This window comes from Cryptotermes secundus, unplaced genomic scaffold, assembly GCF_002891405.2.
Source record: "Cryptotermes secundus unplaced genomic scaffold, Csec_1.0 scaffold234, whole genome shotgun sequence".
NCBI lineage: Eukaryota > Metazoa > Arthropoda > Insecta > Blattodea > Kalotermitidae > Cryptotermes > Cryptotermes secundus.
The window spans coordinates 2,592,528-2,610,235 of record NW_019725843.1 but is presented as its reverse complement, the minus strand read 5'-3'; the positions used below and the strand labels follow the sequence as shown (position 1 = coordinate 2,610,235).

The 17,708-nt window shown below is 39.0% G+C and overlaps 1 protein-coding gene across 1 annotated transcript; it reads right to left on the bottom strand.

Annotated features, from left to right (window-relative positions):
* Nucleotides 1-8,154: 8,154 nt before the first annotated feature.
* On the bottom strand, nucleotides 8,155-16,766 carry LOC111863665 (lipid storage droplets surface-binding protein 2). Its single transcript, XM_023850173.2, has 4 exons — nucleotides 16,627-16,766; nucleotides 16,130-16,462; nucleotides 12,322-12,574; nucleotides 8,155-9,871 (listed from the first exon to the last, which is right to left on the bottom strand). The coding sequence occupies exons 2-4, from the start codon at nucleotides 16,448-16,450 to the stop codon at nucleotides 9,567-9,569; spliced, it is 879 nt and encodes a 292-aa protein (XP_023705941.1). The 5' UTR covers nucleotides 16,451-16,462; nucleotides 16,627-16,766; the 3' UTR covers nucleotides 8,155-9,566.
* Between the last annotated feature and the right edge of the window lie 942 nt (nucleotides 16,767-17,708).

Below are 17,708 nucleotides of genomic sequence, written 5' to 3'. Positions count from 1 at the left end.
CTGATACATCTATAAGTATGCAAGTTTTCTTTTGCTTGTTTTTAATTATTATATCTGGCCTGTTTGCCAGAACCTCTCTGTCTGTTTGTACGCCTTGGTTCCATAACACCGTTATATCCTCATGTTCACATACTGACTTAGGCACGTGTGAGTACCATTTGTCTGGTACTTCAATTCCAAATTCTTTACATATTGAGTAATGTAAATGCATGCAAACTTTATCATGCCTTACTATATATTCGTTCTTCGCCAAAACGGGACATCCTGATGTTAAATGGTCTATAGTTTCTTCGTATTCTTTACACAGTCGACATTTACTTCCGATCTCTTCTTTCAATATTTTTCTCTTAAAATAGTTTGTACTGATTGCTTGGTCCTGAGCTGCTACGATTAAGCTTTCTGTTTCCCCTTTAATGCCTCCAAATTTCAACCATCGATAGGTCTGTTCCTTATCCACCAGAGTGTCATCTAAGCTGCATGGGTATTGTCCGTGCATTCTTTTCTTTTCCCATTTTTCTTTTGTGTTCTGAGCTATTGCCTTTTTTTGTAAAAAATTCGTGTGCTTGCAGGCTGTGTTAGGCGAAGAACTTGTGTTGCGTTGGTGTGTCCTAACAATTTTCATCAGTTGATCTTCTGTTCCTTCTATATATTCCGCTAGGTTTGTGGTTTCTGCCATGTAAGCCGCCTCTATCTGTATCAGGCCTCGTCCTCCCTCTTTTCTAGGAACATACAGACGGTCTATATCTGCTCTTGGGTGATGCTGTCCGTAGGTAGTTAACATTTTTCTTGTTTTCCTGTCCAATTTTTGTATTTCCTCTTTGTGCCAGTTAATAATTCCAAAACTGTATCTCAGTACTGGTACTGCCAATGATCCAATTGCTTGCATTTTGTGTTTTGCATTCAGCTCTGTGTTCAAAATCAATCTTAATCTTCTTACATACTCCTTCTTCAACCTTTCTTTCTCTTTCTTGTGTTCTATCTGGTGGTTCTCTTCTATTCCCAAGTACTTATATGCTCCATTTGTTTCTAGTTCATTAATTTCATTCTCCCCTGTGTTTTCTACATGCTCTTTTCTTTGAACCTTACCTTTTTTTATCGAAATTCTGGCACATTTTTCTAATCCAAACTCCATTTTTATATCACTACTGAATGTTTTTACAATTTTAATCTCGTCCCTCAATTCTTCCTCACTTTTTCCTAACAGTTTCAAGTCATCCATATACAACAAGTGACCTATTTTCCTTTCAGATCCATGCACCTGGTACCCACATCTAGATCTGTTTAATTCACGAGTTAGCAGAATAAGTGCTATGCAAAAAAGTAGTGGTGATAATGAGTCGCCCTGAAATAGTCCTCTGTTTATTTTAATGGGTTGTGATTGAATGAGTTCCTGGTTTGTTCTCAGCTGAAGCTTTGTGTTCCATTTTTCCATGGAGTGTTTGCAAAATTTCACTATGCTATCATTCACTCCTACTAGTTTCATTGACTTTTCTATCCAGCTGTGGGGCACTCTATCAAATGCCTTTTGATAGTCAATCCAAGCCATGTTTAGGTTATTTTTCCTCCTCCTGCAGTCCTCAGGTATTGCTTTTGATATCAGCAGCTGGTCCTTGCGTCCTTTACTTCCTGGATGACATCCTTTTTGTTCTTCTGGCAATAGGTTGTGCTCCTCCAAATATATCGAAATTCTTCTGGCAATAATTCCTGTCAGCATCTTATACATAGTCGATAAACAAGTAATCGGTCGGTAGTTCTTTGGGTCCATAGTGTTTTTCGATTTAGGAAGTAGGTATGTTATTCCTGTATTCAGCCATTTGGGCATTTGTTGAGGTTTTTCTATTTTGTTGAAAGCTTCTACAATATAACTATGCATAACTGGGAATGCTTTTAGCCAGTAATTTTGTATTTGATCACTTCCAGGAGACTTCCAGTTGTGCGTTTTGGCCAAAACTGAGGTAAATTCTGTAGTTTTTATAGGCATCCACTTCATGTCGCTGGTTCCTTCTCTTCCTTTTTCCTCTCTTCTTATCCATTCTGCCTTTTCATTGTGTCGTGTTTCCATTTCCCATATTGCCTGCCAGTAGAACTCTACTTCCTGCATATTGGGGTGAGCTGTGACCTCTATAGCTTTTGCCCCCAGGTGTCGATAAAATCGATTTGTGTTTTCCTTGAACATTTTATTCTGGATGTGTTGGTTTTTTCTTTTTTCATATCTTCTGATTCTTTGAGCCTTTGCTTGTATTTTCTGCTTTAGTTTTTCTATTAACTCTGCTACTTCTCTGGCATTTGTCATTTTGTACTTCTGGAAAATTTTCCTCTTTTTTGTGTTCAGTTTAATGTTATCAGAGCCAGAGCCTGACTCAGTGAGTATGGACAAGTCTTTTCTCCATTTGCTTATCTGTTTCTGTGTTCTTAGTTTCCAAGCATCTTTAAATCTTCTGGCTGTCACTGTTTTCCCAGGTTTAATAGTTGTTTCTGTGATAACTGTTGCTGCAGTGTATATCAAGTGGTTCACTTCCGTTATGTTTATTTGATTCTCTTCCAAGAGTTCTTTTATTATTCCATTTACTTGTTCCTTAAGGCAAACCCGCTTCTTGTTTTCTTCCAATTTCGGCAGTCTTCTTCTTTCTGACATTTGTAAGAACCTCACCTTGTGCCATGCTACCTGAAGTTGTTCCTTTAACCCGTTCCTCTCCACATTCTGCTCTGCGTCCTCTCTCGTGCTTCTATCCTGCATTTCATCCTCTTTGCTGCTTACATTATCGTCCTTCCTTCTTACATGGTCTCCTGTGCTGTCCTCTGTATACGCGTTAATGCTTTCCCTTTTCTCATCGATTTCAATGTCTGTAAGTCTTTTATTCTTCAGAATGTAGTTTATCTGGTTTAGCAGCAGCTTTGCATTCATTGTTGGCCTTACAAGCAGTTCAGAGTGGTGGTATAATTATGCTATGGCGGTTCTGTCTGAACTGCTTGTTAAGGGGTTCTTTTGTGTGTGCGCATGCACGTGCGTGTGTGTGTATATATATATATATATAAGTAAGTAAACCTGTCCCTGTAACAGGCTGTGAAGGCCGATAGGGTTGTGAGACGTTGAGGGTCCCACATTATCTAGACAATCAGCTCAAAGATGGCGGTAAGGTTGTCAGCCTTACACACTGGCTGTATTTTACTCCCCAGGAAAATTATTTAATTCCAGGTACTCATTTCTGTTAGAGGCTGAGTTGACACCAGGGCCATAGTGCGGCCAGAAGGATTAGGTCAATTTAAAAAAATCCGATGACCTCATCGGCACTTGAACCCGCGACCTTTTGGTTTGTAGCATAGTGCCACAACTAACTATGCTACCGCGTAATAAAACCAAATATTGACACAGTAGTGTCTATTTTGTCTCTTTCAGAATTACTGTTTTGTAGACTGTCCCATCTGATTATTAAGGAAGGGCACTTCAGCTCACAGGGTGACTCCCATAAGTAAGCAAGGCTGTCAATTATGCATCCCCCTATTAGCAAGGAAGGTCCCTCGGAACAGTGGGTCATCCAAGATGTAATGCAGACCTGCTGGTAGACACAATCTGTGACCCCTCAGTCTGCAGTTTCATCTCTGCAGTATGAGGAAAGTTAAATTTATTTCTGGGCCTTAGTTAATTAAGTACCACATCATGATTCATGTGGGGGAGTGGGGGTATAGCTTCTACCATTCTTAACTTTGGCAGCAAAAGGAAGTGAGAGGTCAGCTTCATGATCCTGCTGCCTTACCTCAGGGGAAACACCCCTTGGTACCCATTTTTATAGGAGGCCAGGTGGGCCCCAGAGCCAATCTTGACATTATGGATAAGTGAAAAATGTTTGCCCGTCAAGAATGGAACCCCTCTCCTTGGTCCTCCAGCTCATAGCCCAGTCATTATACCGACTAGGCTACTGTCTTGTCAATATTAAATCTTCCACAAACTAAAAATTACAATTCAGATCAACTGATCATCCTGCCAGTATGATGAATAGTCAGAAGAGTGTCAATTTAAAAAATAGGTGAACTTGTAAGCAAACAAGGTTTTCCTAGCAATCACAGAGGTCTCTATAGCAAACAGTACTCCAGCAGAGAAATTGATCTCACTAAAAAGTAGGAACTACTAAAACAAAGCATCATCCTAGTAGTAAGGCACATCATAAGAAGAAGCCTGAAGTATTCTAACAGAAAGAAAAGAGACCATCATTCTACTACCACCAGAGCCATGTTAGCATACAGGTTCATTCAAGCAACAAAAGGATGTCAATACAGAACCCTGTCTGTATAGAGCGTCATTTGAGCACTAAGAAACTGACATCAGCATGCAGGATTATCTCAGTAGCAAGAGTGACATAACAGTAGTTTGAGAAATGCATCATGATACATGGTGTCCTAGTAGTAAGAGAATTCTGTTAAATGAGAATGTCTTTTTATAGTTAGCAAGACACATTAGCTCTTGATGGAGTCACAAGAGCATGAGATGCAAGTCTTCTTAGCAGCATGACAGGTATGTCAGCACAAAGGATTGTTCCATTACTATGAGGGACCTGTAAGTAAAGAATGTTTTTTTGTTTTTGCTTAATATAAACAGCATCGAAGCGCACAATATTGTCCCAGCAGGGGACGCAACCCATCAGTGGATATAATCTTACATGTGAAGAGCCTCTGCACATAGGTCAGTCCAAGTAGTAAGAGGGTCCTAACGGAACCGAACCATTTCCCTTGCTTTTCATGTTGGTGTAACACATGAACTCTTGTTTCAGTATGTGTCATGTAGCATTCTGACACAAATAACACGAGTGATTGAATGTTAATACAGCAGCAGGGGCTTGGCACTATAGTCGACGCTCAAATAGTATGTAACATCGCTTCAGAGTAGTTAAAAAATTTACTAGGGTGATACTTGGAAGAAACTGTAATGTGTACAGGCTACTGACCTGTTACCAAAGCCACAAGACCAGACGCATGCATTTGGAGGTGATATAAGTAGCCTGTATCCCTCTCACCTGATCACCCCAAATATCTTCTAGAGCCTCTCAGACTATCTCCTTGTATAACAAATGCAAATCCAGCTATCAACAAAGCTTAGCATTTCATAATAAAGTAAGGACAAAGCATGAAGAAACTTTTCCCCTTACTCTCAAGAGCACAACGCTAAGAAATTAACTCCCTATTGATTTTCCTGCACCTTCTAATTTTTTCATGAACCTAAATATACTCGAATCACATTTTACATGGAAAATACAGTCTAAAGACAGTGCACAATTCAAAATAGTGTATAATAAGAACTCCTCTTGAAAATCACCCATAAAGTACATACTTTTGTATATACCCTTAGTATGTGTGTATATAATACAAAATGTACAGTAATTTTATTTTTATTTACGTAAAACTGGAGAGGATGGAGAATGAAATAATAAAAAGGAAAAACAGTAAACCTGGACACTCATGAGTCATCCTGGATATTCAGATGAATAATCATTCTCTTCCCCCAACAACATTATTTGGGGGTAATTAGGGCTATTTAAATTTTTAATTTCCTGCTTTTTTTGTGAGCACATGTGGTTGAATTCACGTTCAGTTAAATGCGACTCCACTGCATCTTCAGACATTCTCATAAGAGACAGCAGTGTGCATGAAGATCCATGGCCCTTCTGTACTGAGCATCAAAGGGTTACATATTTGCAGTATTACAACATACATGCACAAGGCTACATTCAGTTCTAATCAGTATGCACAAAACATTATACATTCCAAATTATATTAGAAACAAAATATATGAACGACTAGACAAAAACTTAGAAATATGTAAGTAACAATCAGACCACACTATGAAAAACTCTATGTTTGAATTTTGCCAACAGACTAATTTGGATATTAAGTTCGTAGTTAACTAGACTGGGTGTCAAAAATTTGTCAGAGAAGAGAGTGCACAGTACTTAAAGGAAACATTTACTGTAATAAAGCAGATGAAAGTAGAAAAATGAAAAGGTTGAGGTGAGTCACACTGGATTCACTTCAATAAATCATTAGTAATCCTGCCTTAAAAAAAATTAACACACTTCACCAAATGATGTATTTTCTGTGTAAACAGACAGACTGCACACTTCTACATCAGGATTTGGTCAATGCTGTGGACATTGCCTGCAAACAACATGGGGCCCTCAAAATGAAAGCAAATGCTCCTTGAGAAGCTGAATCGCATGGAAGAGGTGATATTCTTTCTACTTGCACGAGATCAGGAACAAATCGTAGGTTGCACATAACGACTTCTTAAAAGAGAAATACACAAACTGATACACTTCAAGGCGGTATCTTCTATCATGGCCACCTAACAGTTATAACCAGGAATGAACCATAAAAATCAGGAACAGAAGTGAGAAGTGAAGTCTTTATTTTATGTGGTGTAGTTATAGTAACCTTTATTGTTATTACTGTTCATAGTTATAAGTGTTATAGTTAAAGAAAGACTGAAAAGGGCTATAATTGTAGTTCCGCCTGGTGACCATCCAATAAATTGATTCACCAAGCCAAATCAACATCTAAAGTCACTCCCACAAGTGACAAAACACAAGAGTAAGGTGAGCCACTACAGACACATGAAAAATTTTGTTTTATCAGTAACCTATCAATATCTTGAATATAATACCTTGTTGCTGTACTCCCTAAAGAATGACATGTTTCTGATTGTTTGAATAGGAGACTGATGAAAGGCTCATAAAATATCAACGTTTTAGTGTGCTCAGTTGTTAACAGTTCAGTTCATAGGTACGTGTTACCATATAGGTAAGTAACAAGAAGTTTTGGGAAGAATTAATTGCTTACATGACATGGACAGCATAGAAAACTGTAACCGTACGTCCCTCGCCAAAATTATTTAATTAAGGGTGTGAACAACTGATGCATTGTAAGTTTTGAGGTTTCCACGGCGATGACTATGAAGAAAGTCGTCTTCTGGGTTTTGGCGCCGTGTACAGCTACTGCTCTCTGCATTCACAAACCATTCACCTGCTCTGAAGATGGACGCGATACGTTCCTTCGAAACGTCAGCCAAAACGAAGAATACACGGCGCCAAAACCCAGAAGACTTTCTTCAACTGATGCATTGTTTCTCACCATGAGAGACGCTCCATCGGAGAGATACCATCCCGGGACCGTCTAGTTGTAATTCAGCTATTGTCCTCCTTAGGCTAAGGGTGCCACTATTGTCCCTAACGTCGCCTGTTTACTCCCAGTATCATAAACCCATGAACTGACCGTGTGCGAGATCGGCCAGGAGGGTGTCTTGGGTTCCTTGACGACCCACAGAAATTTATGGGCTTCTTTGAAATGTAGGTCAGATGCCGGGCTCGACCCTTGGCTTTCTCTTTTATGTTTCTATTTTTTTTTTTTTAGGCCNTTTTTTTTTTTTTTTTTTTTTTTTTAGGCCAACTGGGGGACTGGTAAAGAGAGGGCAGTCGGTTATAGGGAGCGGAGGACAGTAGTTGAAAGGTAGATAGAGAAGAGAGAAGTGTTTAACAGTAGGGTAGCGAGTAGGGCGGACGGAGCGGCTAGCTTGAAGGACAATGCAAATATTAACCATTGAAGGAAATTTTAAATTAAAAGTACAATATTCAGTGTTCTGGAGATCCCGGATTTATTAACCCCGAAGTGTGTTCCACTCCCATCTCCGAAGCACCCGTATCCTGAGAAAAAGAAACCAAGGTCGAGCAAGGTCGTGGCAGCTGTACGTCGGAGGGCGGCTACAAAACAATGCATCCAACAATTTTCTATTGTTGCATATGTATTTGTTGCCATGGCAACATTTTTAGCAGACCATTGCCTAGCAATGATATACATACAGACACAGACTTGATGGGAGAGACTTGTGAAGTACACCATTGAGATGGGCTCAGGTGCCATGATATACACATGAAGTTTCATAAAGACTGGTTCAGGCATTCAAAAGACTCAGATGGGGCGATTCACAGGCAGGCAGGCAGGCAGACAGCACAGTGAGTTTGGAAGTCTACTGTTTTGTTTTCAAAATAAGAAAAGTAACCTAATAATGCAGAGGATGGGACAATGCAGAATTATAATGTAATTATTACTATGGATGCACTTCTTACCATAAAGAGTGAAGTACTGATTACATTGTAATTAACAACTAGCTATGTTTAGCTGATAGTTTTTAATTTCTGGCACAATACAGACAATATATTACACATTTTACCATTACAATGAGAATATATTAGTACAATAAAGCCTAGTATAATCTAAATTACAAATACAAATTGACAAAATCTGAAGTTGCCCCTAAGCTTCATAAAGCACGACAGCATGAAAATGTATAGGGGATTGGATAACATCTCCTTGCAATCTTCACGTCAGAATCAGAAGTGAGTCTGGAGCTCTACTCCCTGACCTTCTTAACTCTGGGAAAAGAATCATGGCCGGAACGCAGGTTGGGGCAGGATGCAAAGGGAAAATGTGTGCTTCTGATGGAAACCAAAAGTCAGACCTCCAGCCCATACCAGATCACTGTCCTGATTACACCACCCCAGTTCATAAAAAGAAAACCAAATAGCCACTAAGCACTTATATTCTGTCACAATGTCAGGCAGAATATGTTCAAAGAGCAAGTGGAGGACAAAGAATAAAGAGACCAAAGGTAAGAAAAAAGACAAAGACAAAATTTAGTGACAGTAGATACTTAAAAGCATAAAGTATTGCATTAAAGTAGTTCTACTGTCCAAGAAAATGTATTAAGCATTTAAGTTATCATACAAATATAATTACATTTTGGAAAATAAGACATTTTCTTTCCAATTTATACAGGGGATCTGGTTAGAATTCTTGACAGAACACAAGGTATGTCAGTCTATGGAAATACATAAATATGTATCTCAATGTGTCACACATCTGACAGAAGAATGGGAAAAGAGAATTGAAACTGAAATATTCTCGTAGAGATCCACCTTGCAATCTCCATGTGGTAAAGACAACATCCGTGGGGTGCAGCTGAGTATCATTTCAATGGAGCCTCAAGGTGTCAAACCCAGGGCTGAGGTTATGCTAATGTAAAAATAACAATGCTAGGAGTTAGCAGCCAGAAGCTGTGGCAGAGAGACTAGTGCACCCTTACTTTATGTTTCTGAATTAACGGTACGGCAATCACGGTTCAAGGCCATGCAAAGAGACCCAAGAGGTGATGCTTTCAACTAGAAACATTTCCCATTCTTAACAATAAGTTCAGTATACTTCGAAGATCTAGATGTAGATGGAAGAATCTTCAAGCAACAGGGTGTGAGGATGTTGACTGAACAAATATCACTTCGAATGGGTACCAATGACAGGTTCTGGAGAACACAGCAATTGTCTGGTTCCATGAAAGGTGTGAATTTCTTGTCCAGCTAAGGCACTATTAGTTTCTCAACAATGATTTTACCCTGTGGAGTCAGTAGTGTGCAAAAGTTGCAATTTCAGAAACACATGTAATGTTTACATAATTTTGCTCAGAATACTGTTTCTACAAAAACAAATATCAACTTCAAATTTCAGAAGATCCAAATTGTGGGCACACATCATGCTATGGTTGATTTCTCTTCTTCTGCCTTTGGTCTGTGACTTTTTGATTTTTCTTCTTCTGTATGTTGAATCTCACTGCTGGAAGTTGTAGCCTTCAGATTTTGATTTACTGTGCTCAGATAATTTGTAAGATGCATGATGATAGCTAATGAATTTATATACTGCTGCATACTGTCCTTGTTCAGGTTCTTCACTTGTGAGGAAAGGATGTTGTAGACTCTGTGGGCGAACTTGTTAGACAGGTGTCCCACAGTATGAACTGTGCGCATAACTTTGTCACTATCGTCAGCTGAAGATGACCCTGAAAATTTAAACAGAATCATACTGCTTACTGCCAAATTAATTTTGATCACCATTTGAAAACATTCAATTGCAGTCCAGATTAGCCATATCTGTGATTCACAGATTAAGTAGTAATATAATTTTTAGTTTTTTGGACACCAACCATGGTCTTAAATGTTTTTATGTATAAAAACCTTGGTAATAAGAGTGGTCCAGTGATTAGTGTGACCTCTGTAAGGGATCCCTCATTAGGTCCTCCAGACAGCTCATACTGAGAATTATATTACATTTCTCGCATACCAGCCAAATCAATTACTGTATAGTTTCTTTTCATCAAATTTATAAAGATGGAAAATTTCTGATAAAATTATGTCATATTGCCTCATTGTAAACGACCATGAGTTGTGTTCATGGTGTCTTTGATTTTAACACCACAAATAATTTCATTTTTATATTCTTAATGAAAGTTCAACCGTATGCCATTTCTGAATGGTGTGATTTCAATGATCAAACTTTTAGGTACACAGATAATTGCTATGTTCAGAAGAAAAGCATGGTTTACTGATTAACATACATGAACTACAGACAACAACCACATCCCTACATCCTTCTCTTTCTTAATCTTACCATCAGAAAAAGATGGTAAAATGTTCCCTGTTCTTAATCATCATAGCATCATGCTATGAAGATGTATGGGGGAATGGAGTTATAGCTCCACCACACACCCCTGCCCCTGTATCCATTGGACAGGAGGCTGGGTGAGCCCCAGAGATGGTCTGGATGCTGCAAAGAACAACTACTGCACTGCCAGAAACTGAATCCCAGTTCTCGACCATCCATCCCATAGCCAACAATACACTAACGTGAGCTATCACAATTCCACAGGGGAAAGCATACAATCAAGCATCATGATTATGAAAATTATTATCTTCTGGGATATGAAACCATGTAGTTTCGTAGATCATTATCAATATTTTGTAGAAGCCTACTCTCTCCACCTTCTAGCCTGAAGACTGAAACAGTATGTTCCTCATAAACATGTTTACTATCTGCACAATGTCACATCCCACAAGACAGTATCTTCAGAGTCTTTGATTATTCAACAGTATTGTTTCTAATGCATGTTACAGACAGTGATTTGTGGCCCTTGTCAATTTACACATTTTACCACTTTTTAAATAAACGAAATAACTGTCCATTCATATACACATTTGGTTATTCATATGCAACTTATTTATTACTCTGAATTCCTTAGTCTTGCCATGCTACAGCCTACATACCTTGTGCTTTATTCATTTCAAACTACAGCTTGTGGTTTCTGCTTGGGGCTAACAACCCTTTACCACAAGAGCTCTCATGAAGAATGAGATGAGCGTGCAATTGAGGCACATAGCAGAGATAAGAATTACAGTCTACAAACCTAAAAGAGACCACTTCAGTGATCTAGGCATAGGATGGAGGATAAAGCCAGAACGAATCTTACAGAAACAGGATGTGACGATGTGATTCATCTAGCTCAAGATACGGACCATGATGAACACAGTAATGACCCTCAGGTTCCATAATAGCTGAGAAATTTCTTGGACTAGCTGAGAACTAAAAACTGCCTGATGTAGAACTGCCCTCCGTAAAGTCAGTTGGTTAACATGAACGTGCTTATGCAGATCGTCTTCAGTTTCAGACACAAACCAGACATGAAATCTGAATATTGTGTCCTGATATGAAGTACTGAGATCTGTTCACTTAAGCTTGTAATCATTTACAATACTTCTACCTATATTTCTTATGGTCAGATAGCACATAATTTAGAACAAGCTTTGTAATATTTCAGGAATGTCAAAAAAATAATAAAAATTTGATGTGGTCCCTACTTGAAATTCTAAAGTGGCACTTTAATTTATTTATGACATATGGTGATCTGCTTCCAGATTAAGGGTGGAACTTGGTACAAGTTCTTGCCAGACTGAGGGTGTTTTGAGAACAGGGTGTTGAGGACCGAAGAGAGATGAAGTGGGAGGAGGTTGGAGTAAACTGCATAATGAGGAGCTTCATAACTTGTACTCTTTTCCAAGTATAATTAGAATGATGAAGTCAAGGAGGATGATGTGGGCAGGGCATGTAGCACGAAAGGGCGAGACGAGGAATGCATATAGGATATTGGTGGGAAAGCCAGAAGGAAAAAGACCACTGGGAAGACCAAGGTGTAGGTAGGTGGACAATATTACAATGGATCTTAGATATATATAGAATGGGATGGTATGGATTGGATTGATCTGGCAGAGGATAGGGACCAGTGGAGGGCTCTTGTGAAAACGGTAATGAACCTTCAGGTTCCGTAAAATTCTGGGAAATTCTTGAGTAACTGCAGATTTGGCGGCAACTCCAGAAGGGCTCAGCTCCATGAGTAAGTAAGTAATACCCAATCCAGCTTCACGCCTACTGTCTACTGTACTTAATACATGTACTCACCATTTTCCTTTTCCAGTTCTTGTTCTGTAGCAGGGAAGTAATAATCCAGATACTTTTCGGCAAGTGCGGCAGTTGTTTCAAACCCACTAAGTGCCATATTTCCATATCGTGTGGCCAACACTTCATTTGCCTTGTTCAGACTTAACTCTTTAATGGACTGTGCTTTCTCTGTTCCATAATTCTTCACAGCAGAAACTGTGTCCAGTGTTGGGGAAAGGGCAGAGTTGACAAAGCACTTGGCAGTTTCATAAATCTGTGAAGATAAAATATATATATAAATTCACTGGTAATAACGCTGAGTTCATGGAAGATATGCTTTCTGACACATACATGTGAAACTCTCCTTGTACCAAAAATTGAAGTATTATCCTGCAGACATGGATAAAAGGTGTATTCATCAGTTACGGACAATCAGTGCTGTCTGTGACAGAGTATATGGGACAATTAGACAATCCTCCATTTTGATTCTGCAGGTCCATAGAATTAGGATGAAAGATGAAGCTATTATCTTCTGGGATGTGATCCTGTGGAGTCTGATAGTTCATTAACTTTTCCAGCAGGAAAATGGAGGCAACATGTTACTTCAAAATGTCAATGATGAATTAGCCAGATGTTCACAGCCATTAATGTTAGGCGCAAGGTATTGCACTATGCGTTCTAATATGATCATGTACAGATGTTCCAATTTTCCAGTTTCATGGACCAGTGTACCTAAGTAAGTGGGATCCAACAGAGTAGGTGTCTCCCCTCCCCCCTCACCTGAGGACAGAAACAGACCCAGTTTCCGAAACATCATGTTTTCTAGTTTCTAGATACCAGGCAACTTTAACTGACGGAAGTAAGGACGTGGGTCTAGAAGTAAACACAGAGAAAACTAAGTATATGCTGCTGTCTCGTCACCAAAATGCAGGGCAGAGTCATGACATAAAGATAGGAAACAGATGTTTTGAAAATGTGGCACAGTTCAGATATTTGGGAACAATGATAACAAATCAAAACCTGATTCAGGAGGAAATTAAAAGAAGACTGAACTCGGGTAATGCTTGCTACCATTCGGTTCAGAACCTTTTGTCTTCTTGTCTGCTGTCCAAAAAAATAATTAGAATATACAAAACTATAATTTTGCCTGTGGGTGTGAAACTTGGTCTCTGACATTAAGGAAGGAACATAGACTGAGGGTGTTTGAGAACAGAGTGTTGAGGAGAATATTTGGACCAAAGGGGGATGAAGTGACAGGAGGTTGGAGAAAACTGCATAATGAGGAGCTTCATAACTTGTACTCTTCTCCAAGTATAATTAGAATGATCAAGTCAAGGATGAGGTAGGCAGGGCATGCAGCATGAATGGGGAAGATGAGGACTGCATATAAGATGTTGGTGGGAAAGCCAGAAGGAAGGAGACCACTGAGAAGAACAAGGTGTAGGTGGGTGGACAATATTAAAGTGGATCTGAGAGAGATAGGGTGGGATGGTATTGATTGGATTGATCTGGCTAAGGATAGGAACCAGTGGAGGGCTCTTATGAACACAGTAATGAACCTTCGGGTTCTGTAAAATGCTGGGAAATTCTCGAGTAGCTGCAGATTTGGCTTCTCCTCAAGAAGGGCTCAGCTCCATGTGCAAGTAAAGTAAGTAAGATACCAGACAAAGGACAAAGTCCAGAAAACCAGTGATTCCACACACACTTGACAGACTTGACAGTCTGCTGGGTGGGACACAAAGTTTTTAAGTTAATAACAAATTCACACAAAATTCAATTACATAAAAGCTTTCCTGCACTGAAAGCATAAGCTTCTGATTAAGCTGCACCACAGTTGTATTCCTGCTTACAGAGAACAACTCTGTTTTTATACAATATAATTAAGGTAAACAACATGCCATGAAGACTTATGCAAGTATAACTTCATTCTTGACCTTGGTACTAAATGTAGGCAAGTAGTCAAATTAATGCACCAGCTGCTTTCCCCTTATGGAAAGGGCCCCCCGTACCCATTGCCTATGAGGCTGGATAGGCCCCAGAGCTGGTCTGGACACTGGAAAAGAGAGAAATCCAGTGCTTATGCTGGAAATCACATGCCATCACTATACCAACTGACCTATCATGACACAACATAATTATGGTAAAAGCATTAAAAATTGTTACAGCCTAAGTTCTTCAGATCTTCCATTAATGATTAATGTAATATTAAATGTATACAATTGTAAACATACACTTATTAGAAAATTTCAATCATTGTTTTTAGTGTGGTGTAATTACACTTTTTGACAAAATTACTGGTGGGATAGAAGATGCACAAGATTGAGAATCACCATCACAGGCATGTGATTTGTAGAAAATTGGCCACTTAGCCAGTCTACATGGATTGCTGACCTGCAGAGTCAATTTAAGACTCATTCTGAGGGATTTGAGCGTACAAAATGTTAAAGAGTCTGCATATCCAATGGCAGTTGTCAGTCACTTACATAATAAATAATATATATAGTTACTGCTGTCAGAACCTCAAATCCGTTTTATATATATATATATATATGACATGTGATTCAGCATTCTTGCTGCCAGAAGGTGCATCAGGGACTCTTTCCTGAGGTGTGAAGCTGACCACTCACCTCCAACCAGTGCCAAGGTCAAGAAAATGTGGATCTATACATCCACTCCCCCATACGCCTTCATGGCATTATGTTTAATTAGTTAAGCGTAGGAACAACTTTATCATATCCCAGAAGACCGTACTTTTCAAAATATTTAGTATTTTATAGTAAAGTAAAGAATCCAGCAGTAAAAATATCTTCCTTTTTTTTCACTATTATCAAGGGCACATTGTTAAGTATTCACCAGAACTGCAATAACAGACTTCCCACCAGAATCGGAATGTCAGTGAAGAGGTAAAGCTGGGGCAGCTATACAACTTGCAATATGCTCTCAGAGCAAAGGAGTGGAGGAATTTACCCACTGACAACTCTATTCCAGACAGCGTACAATCTGGGATCCTTTCAAACAGTACCTGTAACACAACTCTAAAAATTAACGATGATATGATCACCGAGTTTCTGACCTTTGCCGAATGTCTGGTATTCCAAAAGAAACACAATATTTCAGAAACTGGATGTTTCCATCATCAGGTGAAAGCATGAGGAATTACTTAATCGGTTGGGCCCATCAGAAGGAGCTACAAATCATTTGAAAAACTGGATGTTTATCCTCCTACACTTTCTGACTTACAATCTCAGTTTATCTTTTCCACTCTCATTAACCCTAAGCAAATTCTCCTTCATTTACCCTACAACAAATCCAGATAGGGATAACTTTGTAATGGGGGGGGCACATTAATTTCCAAAGCTGCAAATTTAAAGATTACACCTACCTTTCCTACCTTTATATAGTGTGAATGTCAGACTGGTATCTAGTCAGCAGACACAATACAAAATATTCTAAATTACATTAACATTAACCAGTTATCTGATCTATTAGCAAGATCTTAAAATCAGGCTACACTTAATAAAACGTGAGCACACATACTAATATGGAAATTAAAATTTAATGAACCAAATTGGGCCTCATTCTCTTGGTTCCTTGTTCTTCATGTATCCCACAATTTTTATTAATATTTTTATAAAACATGCTTATAGGCAAGCAATGCAAAAAGTGATGTTAGCACATATCCTAGAATAATTTTTGAGTATTAAATAAACACAGCGCTGGAACCGTGGAAGTTCAAAGACACTATTATAATCCACTCAACTTGAATACTTATTATGTTTGAATATCTGAATAAAACACTGTGATGCAGTGGTTATTTTAATGAACTTACATGTTCAGGAGGCTCTTTCACAAGAGGAAGCTTTTCTTCCACAATCGCAATGCCTTTGCACAGGGTCTGATCCACTGCATGAATGGGTTGTTCCAATTTCTTTGCAATGGGTGCAGCTTGTTCAATAGCCTTTAGCACAGCTGCCTCTGCTGTTGACAATGTCCAGTTGAACACTCCGTTAGCTTCCTTCACCTTTCCATACATTCCTGCTGACTGGTTCCATGCCATTTCAATAAAAGGAATCTTCCAGATCTTGTCCACGCATTCCAGGTGTGGCATGGCAGTTGTTTGAGGATCCACTTTTGCTGTGCTGGTCTCCATTTTCGCGTATCACTATAAAATAGTTATAATTTCACAATTATTTAAATCAAGTTACGTTACTGATTAGAAGTTTAAATTATCGGAATGCGTCAAAGTCCGCTGATATAAACCATAAATAATGAAAATCTTCAGCCTATGAACAATACATAACGGTACGACGAATGTTAACTCCTTACCTAGCAGTACTACTTGTAGGCAAATTTACGTGAAATGATAACCACAAAACCTGCCTATTTCCTCCTAAAGACTATCCAGTATTGCCACATACAACCTCAGATTGCATTACTTTTATACTTCCGCCAGTTGGTTCGTTTTCAAGGAGTATGAAACTCGCACTGGGCACGCACTCATTTCATTAAACTACCAATCACAACACGTACAGCCAGTCATTTTACGTAGAAACTTGTGGAAGTTTTGGTACGCTCTCAAGGGTGACCAAACTTTATGTAACCGCGTGTATACTGTACATTACACCGCTCGAGGCCTGCTGTTTTAAACTGACGCTTAGGAAGGATGCTATAAATAATTAGGACTGGAATTTTCTAAGCCAATAAGAATCTTCCTTTCTAGAAATGTAATGCATTGTCTTGTTATTATTTTAGTACTAAGATTACTATCTTCTGGTATGTGATTCCGTGAAATTTGGTAGATATATTTATATCATACGGCGTCACAACCCCCAAAGAAGTGTAATTTTAATACTCACCATAGCAAGAACCGAAAATTTAATTTGTATGCATATATATGATTTTTCACTTGATACTTGTAAACAATATTGGGGCACAGAAAGAGAGCCATTTTACACTTAATCTCTGATTTACGTAGCAGAATGATGCTGTATGTGTTAAATGCGAATTTATTGTTTTATTATGCACATTAAAACAGTGCACTGGGAGACTGGAATTGGGAATAGCGAAGGCAATGGTCGCCTACACTCCCCCCCCCTCCCCCCGTCTAACATTGCATCTCTCTGCATACAATCAAATATCAACCAGCCACTCCCTACGTCAGCTGAGCTATCCCGACTGCAACACTGCATTTGGGACAGCGTCGGTACATGAATGACAAACAAACAAGACCTCAAATATAATTTATGGCTGCATAACTGCATTGGACAAACATGTTCCCTTCCTTCTTCCAGCCGTCCAACGTGTTTGCTAGTTACGTCATTCCGGTCTAGCGAGCGAGCCTTCAAACATATCTAGTCACATGCGGTCACGTATGCGTACGTTGTGCCCTTGGACTTAGGACAGGGTTT